This window comes from Egretta garzetta, unplaced genomic scaffold (assembly GCF_000687185.1).
Source record: "Egretta garzetta isolate BGI_Z169 unplaced genomic scaffold, ASM68718v1 scaffold744, whole genome shotgun sequence".
Taxonomy (NCBI): Eukaryota; Metazoa; Chordata; class Aves; order Pelecaniformes; family Ardeidae; genus Egretta; species Egretta garzetta.
The window spans coordinates 190,253-196,867 of NW_009259482.1; the positions used below are offsets into that span (position 1 = coordinate 190,253).

At 40.3% G+C, this 6,615-nt stretch overlaps 1 protein-coding gene across 2 annotated transcripts in view; it reads left to right on the forward strand.

Annotated features, from left to right (window-relative positions):
* The window catches only part of IGF2R (insulin like growth factor 2 receptor), a 60,599-nt gene extending 54,294 nt beyond the window's left edge, over nucleotides 1–6,305 (forward strand). For both annotated transcript variants that reach the window (XM_035892753.1, XM_035892751.1), the window contains 6 exons: nucleotides 616–762; nucleotides 1,428–1,612; nucleotides 2,098–2,284; nucleotides 3,394–3,558; nucleotides 4,180–4,249; nucleotides 5,075–6,305. In XM_035892753.1, coding sequence (XP_035748646.1) covers nucleotides 616–762; nucleotides 1,428–1,612; nucleotides 2,098–2,284; nucleotides 3,394–3,558; nucleotides 4,180–4,249; nucleotides 5,075–5,476 — 1,156 coding nt within the window. In that variant the 3' untranslated portion in view covers nucleotides 5,477–6,305. The remainder of the gene's footprint in view (nucleotides 1–615; nucleotides 763–1,427; nucleotides 1,613–2,097; nucleotides 2,285–3,393; nucleotides 3,559–4,179; nucleotides 4,250–5,074) is intronic.
* Nucleotides 6,306–6,615: the final 310 nt, after the last annotated feature.

Below are 6,615 nucleotides of genomic sequence, written 5' to 3' on the forward strand. Positions count from 1 at the left end.
TACTGTAGATAAGTGATTGAGCTAATGAAACGTGGTTTACTGTGGCCTCAATACAGATTATTTAACTAGAAGCTGTCCAAAGTGAGGTATATATGTATGATCACAAATACTAAGAAAGCTTGATAGCTTTTTGCTCAGTCTTGTTTTGGTTATTGGTATACTGTTTGTGCAGTTGGGAGATGCAGCAAGATGGTCTGTATGAGTCAAAGAACTAGGCAGCAAAATCTGACTTAGCTTATTCTCCTTGTCCTAGTTAAATAATGTGCAGCATGTTAAACCTGCCAAGACCAGCCTGACTTGTTAGCTAAAATATTTTGATAAAACCCTCTGATATCCTGTGTGACTTCTGGAACTTTTGAAGTAGGAAGTTCAAGTGCAGCCAGGTCTTTTTAGATCTTGGAGCTGCAGAAAAGTGCAGTGCAACTCTTCAAGTAGATTTTTTTTTTTTTTTTTTTTTTGAATGCTACTTGGCTCTTTTAGCTTACTCTTGGCATGGTGCTTAGGCAGGACGTTCTCATGCATGGGTTAGCACCTGTGTGTTGTCTTCCCTTTTTCAAGATACTAAGCACTTGTTACTGTTCCCTGGAATGATGAGTTCTGTCTGTTATTTGATAGGATTGATGAAGAAAACTGTGCTTACTACATCACTTGGGACACACGTGCAGCATGTGCTGTGAAGCAGCAGGAGGTGGAGGTGGTGAATGGAACAGTTATTAACCCTGTAACTGGGAACAACTTCTCTTTAGGGGATGTTTATTACAAGTAAGTAAAAAAAACAAACAAAACCCTTCCAAAACAACAAAACTCCAACAGCAACCAAAAACCACAACATCTTAGTCCTGTAGAACTGTACTGCAAGAAAAGAGAGCTTGGTGTGAATGTTCTACATTGCTTTAACTGTTCTTAGCTGTCTAGTGGAAATAACAGTGAATTCAACTAGTACCAATGGCTGACTTAATGGCCTGATTAATAGTGAAGCTCACAGCTGGGCTTATAGCTTTGAGCATGTCCAGGTGTACTCAAGACTAGTCTAAAGCACGTACCTTGATGTTAGATCTCTTTATTGCAGGTTATTGCTCTCTTCATAGCGTGTAGGCATTGGTTCAATGCCAGAGAACTTGATTTTTTTTTCACCTACATAGCACCTTTTTTCCTGCTCACATGATCCAAATGGGAGTAGGAAGCCATGCTTCAGAAGCCCTAGAAATGAGGAAGGACAGCTCTGGAGGAATGGTCAAGTATGACTGAAATCGGGAGAGGGAGAGGAAGACCAGCAGTTAGATTGACTGTACTACATGTTGCACATAACTCTGGTCCAGAATCTCTTATAAACTACTACATTTAACATCAGTGCCAGTCTTATATCTTGGGAATAACTGAATCTGAGAGTTTAGCCTTAAGGATAGACCTGCCCTCTGTTTCCTCAGGTTGTACACAGCTTCTGGTGACATACGGACAAATGGTGATAAATATGTGTATGAAATTCAACTTTCTGGTATAAGAAACTCCAGTTTCCCAGAATGCTCTGGAGCAAACATCTGCCAGGTTAAAACTAATGAACGTCGCTTTCGGAGAATTGGTTCTGCCAGAAAAGCTAAATATTATGTTGAGGGTAAGTACTTGCTCACTAGCCAGAACTGCTTAATGCTCTGTGTGAATTGCTTCGTCAGAAAATGGTTCCTGTTTCACATCATCTGTGCTAATCCATTTCTGTAAGGGTATCCAGAGTCTCTCTAGCAGAATTTAGGTTGCTTTTTCCTTATTGTGTAAGCTCAGTTGCAAATGTGGTTTGGGCTTGACACTTGTTGGTAGACTTTGGTAGAAACAATGCGAGATAGAAGACTTAGTCTCCTGTTTTCCTCTGTGCTTGTGCTGCATAAGTAATGATCTCCTTTATCCAGCTACGTTTTCTTGTGAAGAGCTTAGCCTACTGTTCCATAGAAACTGATGGGATCAGCCACGTAAAAGTATAAGCTCACCTGCAGATACTGCAAAGTGTAAGCTGCTACTGCAGAACAAACATATAACTTTCCAGGGTCTAGAGTTAATAGTGTTCTCAAGAAAGTAGTAAACTATAAGATTTTCTTCTTGTTGTAGATGATGACTTGGATGTCATATTTTCATCAGACTCCAGATGTGGTAAAGATAAATCAAAGTCTGTGTCTTCAACCATTTTCTTCCACTGCAGTCCACAAGTAAAGGAAGGCATCCCTGAATTCCTTCATGAGACAGCAGATTGCCAGTATTTATTTACCTGGTATACGTCTGCTGTGTGTCCATTAATGTGAGTAGTTAACCATTTTCTGAAAGCAGCTCTTGTCAGCACTTCTCAGCTAAAGGGTTTTTTTGTATTCATTCATCATGGCGATTGTGAAAAAACCAAAAAGCTAAAAAAGCTGTAGACTCATGGGTAGATGTAATTGGTGTTCATGTACGTAACATTTGGCACATGACCACTAAATAAAAGCTTGCTGAGTTGATCTGGACCTAAAGTTACTTGTTTGCGTGGGAAATGGAGAGGCATGGTGGAATTAATATTGTTGTTCTCACTAAGTAAAACCTACTGTAGGTAACAGAAATGTTGTTTCATGTTTCTGAGAGGAGTAACTAGTATTTGGGTAAGGTTTTTTGTCCTCCTTGCCTTGCTGTCCAGAAAACTTTAAAGCCACGGTAAAGACTGGCCTTCCTCTCTATCTGCCTACTTCTTTAGGCTGGAGTGAAAGTCATTACAGATACTGGAGGAATAATGAGGTATTTCTGCAATGAATTATAATCAGCTTATGTACAGATCCAAAAAGGAGTAATGAGGTGACAGTCTTAAAAGCAGAGTGACTGTATCTAGGTGCTTACCGGCATTCTTGACATGTAGGCAGCCTCACTGCGAAGAAAGGAGTGACGGCTACTAGGACCATTCACTTTCTGGCTGCTAGCTTGAAAACACAGGGGAAACTGTTTATTCTGGTTTAAACAGGCAATCAGCTATTGAGGTCTGTGTAGTGTCATAGTCACCTGGAAGGTAAATAACTGCTGTAGTTTCTGTAGCTTGCTCAGATGCAGGTTTTGTTCTAAAATAGCGGCTTTGTGTGGATAGCTGCTGCTGTGTGTGCTCTAGAGTGCCTAATCATGCACTTCAGTCTTGACTGTAATCAGCTTTATGCACTGTTTGAAAGCATATCAGGATGAAGGCACAATCCATACTTGTCGTGTGTCGTTCCCCCCAGTAATTTTTACTTGGAATAAACCCCCCTGAATTCAATTCTTTATAGCTGTTAGGTAGGACTGGCAGGATGGCACGGTGTGTTTAATTTCTTTGATTCTGTTGTTTCTAATGTGGTTTGATGCAAATGGTCAATAGATCTTACTCATCCTTCTCTTTCCAATTTATGTTCTTAGATCAACCAATGATCCAGGAAGCAGTGAGCACCAGACTGATCAGGAGGCCCAAGTACATAAAGGCCTTTCAAGGAGAAGTCAGGCTGTTGGCGCTGTGCTGAGTGTCCTCCTGGTTGTTCTTACTGCATGCCTAATAATCTTGCTGTTCTACAAAAAAGAGAGGAGGTAAGAAGTGATTGGGAGGCTTTAGAAGTTTCTTTGGTAGGACCTGGTTTCCTCAGTGAAAGGGAAGTAGTGAACTTCAGAGACTTGCATTCTTTTTTCAGTTGGCAGCATCAACTGTCAAACTGCTGCTAATTTTCAAATTCCTTGTCTGAAGGTCCATGTAAAGAGGGCACACAATTGAGGGTATGCAATTGAATTGGGCTAGTTTCTATTGTGGACAACTGCTAATTAAGGAAGATAAAACAATGCAACAATATTCTTAGTATTTGATATCCCTCTCCTTTTATGGTGTCAAGCTGGAACCATACAACAGCAGCAAGGAACAAGTGCAAGTCTTGCTGATTCTCTGCTTTCCAGACAAGTTTGGTTTTTTTTCCCGTTTATATATAAAGGCCAGAGCTGTTTCACAACAGTCACCCTGAAGCTGTGGTAAGGGAGAAGGTGTACATCATCATGGACTGAATTTTGTTAGAGTGGTTCAGGGTCAAGTGTCACTGTGTGACAGCTTGCAGCTTGCTTGATGAAATGCTTTATGTTGATGGTAAAAACCCAGTGAAAGAAAAGTGAGGGCTAATAAGGGGGATACAGTCTCCCTAATGTCATATTCTTCCCCTTCTTTAGGGAAATCGTAATAAACAAGATAACGAACTGCTGCAGAAGAACATCCGGTGTTTCCTACAAATACACAAAGGTAATACAGTGGCAAAATCTGAGATTTTTCTTGTCAAGTTTTCTTAATATGAAGCTCTTAATAATAAATAAACCCCCTTAATTCCTAGTTCCTTCAGTGCATGGAAACCATGCTCTGTGGCTTCAGGAAAGCCACATAGCTGAGATACCTACATTTATATTGTGAAATGGGAAAGGAAGATAAGAGTTGAAGAAATGCAGAGAAGTCCATAAATGGCCAAATAGAATCATAGAATGTTTTGGGTTGGAAGGGACATGTAGAGGTCATCTAGCTCAAGCTCCCTGCAGTGAGCAGGGACACCTTTAACTCAGTCAGGTCGCTCAGAGCCCCGGCCACCCTGGCCTTGAATGTTTCCAGGGATGGGGCCTCCACCACCTCTCTGAGCAACCCATACCAGTGTTTCACCACCCTCATTGTAAAGAATTTATTCCTTATATCCAGTATAAATTTACCCCGTTTTAGTTTAAAGCTATTGCCCCTTGTCCTGTCACAGCTGGCCCTACTAAGAAGATTGTCCCCTTCTTTCCTATAGGGCCCCTTTAAGTATGGAAAGGCTGCAATAAGGTCTCCCTGCAGCCTTCTCTGATCCAGGCTGAACAACCCCAAGCTGAACATAACATATAAATGTACAGGAAGAGAAAGAAGTCTGTTTCAGACGCAATGAGAAGAGATAGTAACAGCATGCTATTGCAGTATTACTATCTTAGGACTAAGTTAAACCCATGTGTGGTGTGGGGTCTGACAATTGGCATGTGGCAGTATCTAGAGTGGTATACACAGTCTCCTCTTTTTTTTTTTTTCTTTTTTTTTCTTTTTTTCTTGCAGATAAACAGTGAAGAAGAAGCTAATGAGAATGAAACAGAGTGGCTTATGGAGGAAATTGCGGCACCAAATCAAAGAACAGCAAAAGGAGGGCAGGAGAATGGTCACATTACTACCAAGTCTGTTACATCTGAAGCCTTTACCTCTCTCCATGTGGATGACCTGGACAGTGAGGATGAAGTGTTAACCATTCCAGATGTAAAGATTCAGACAGGAAGAGGACTAGATAAGAGCAAGCACCCACAAAAGAAACCACCCAGTCTTGGAAGCGATGACAAAGCTTATTTGCTGAATGGAGGAAAGGAAAGGAAAGCAAAAGCCAGGCCAGGCCAGCAGCAGGCACAGAACTCTACAAACACAGTATCGTTTCATGATGATAGTGATGAGGACTTGTTGAATGTTTAATAACCCCTCTTGTGCCTAATCAAATATATATAGAGAGAATATATATAACAGGACAACATTTCCAACCAAATACGAGGACTTCAGCCTGAAAGATTTTTCTGAATTTTGCCTTTAACAAGAAACCATTGAAAAGGGAAGAAGAGAAAGATTTCTTGGTTGTTTACAATGATCTGTTCAGTAATGACTGGATTTCTAACATCCAGTTGGCTGAGTTGTGTTGACTCTCTCTAGCCAGGACAGGTTTTGGTTTTTTGTTTTTTTTTTTTTTGTGGGGTTTTTTTTGGGTGGGTGTTTTTTTTTTTTTTTTTTTTTTTAAAGCCACAGCATAGATGTTAAATGCTTGCTTAAAAAAGAGAAACCTTTGAAAGGAAAGGATTAAGGCTCAATGAAGCCCCTGGCTCCTGAGACTCAAGTTACCTGACTACTAGCATTTAACTCCTTGTATTTATTGATCCTCACTACTCAGGTTTGCTTAATAGCAACATGTTCTTCCTGCCGGCAGGGTATTATTCTATGGGTTCACCCATCGTAAGACAAGGAAAAATGTAATTTTTGTGTGTTGGGATGATTTGATGTAAATTTTGGAACTGGTCTAATTTATCCTGTAAATTTAAATATCCATTCTAATTTAAACAGATCATTGGTTCAAAGGTATTGACTGAAAGGTACAACTCTGTATAGCTTTAGCCTGAAATGGTTGCTGTTCTTTGCATGATATTTTTTTGGTACTGGTCATATGACTGACTTCATCAGTATTTGCCTAAGCAGCTGACAAGCACCCAAAGATTTTTTTTTTTTCCTATATTATGGCTTGACTAGGTTGACTGCACAGAGAACCAGAGTTTTCAAGGACATAGAGGCACAATTCCTATAATACAATCTGCACTGCCCAGTTTTTCATCACCAAGAAAAGCCCAACAACTAGAGGAGCCCTAGTTGGCACAATACCTCTCTCTGGTACTAATTACAAGAGAAAAAAAATTTGGGCTAATGTTTTCTGATAGCCTAAGTTCTAGCTCTTACGCTGTGCTCCTGGCCACAGTCATTGATTTGAGAAGCTGCTGGCAATGAATGCAAGTCAAATTTCCTCTAGCAGTCTTGCTCTTCTGCAGGTGTTTCCTAAATTAAAGTACTGGCAA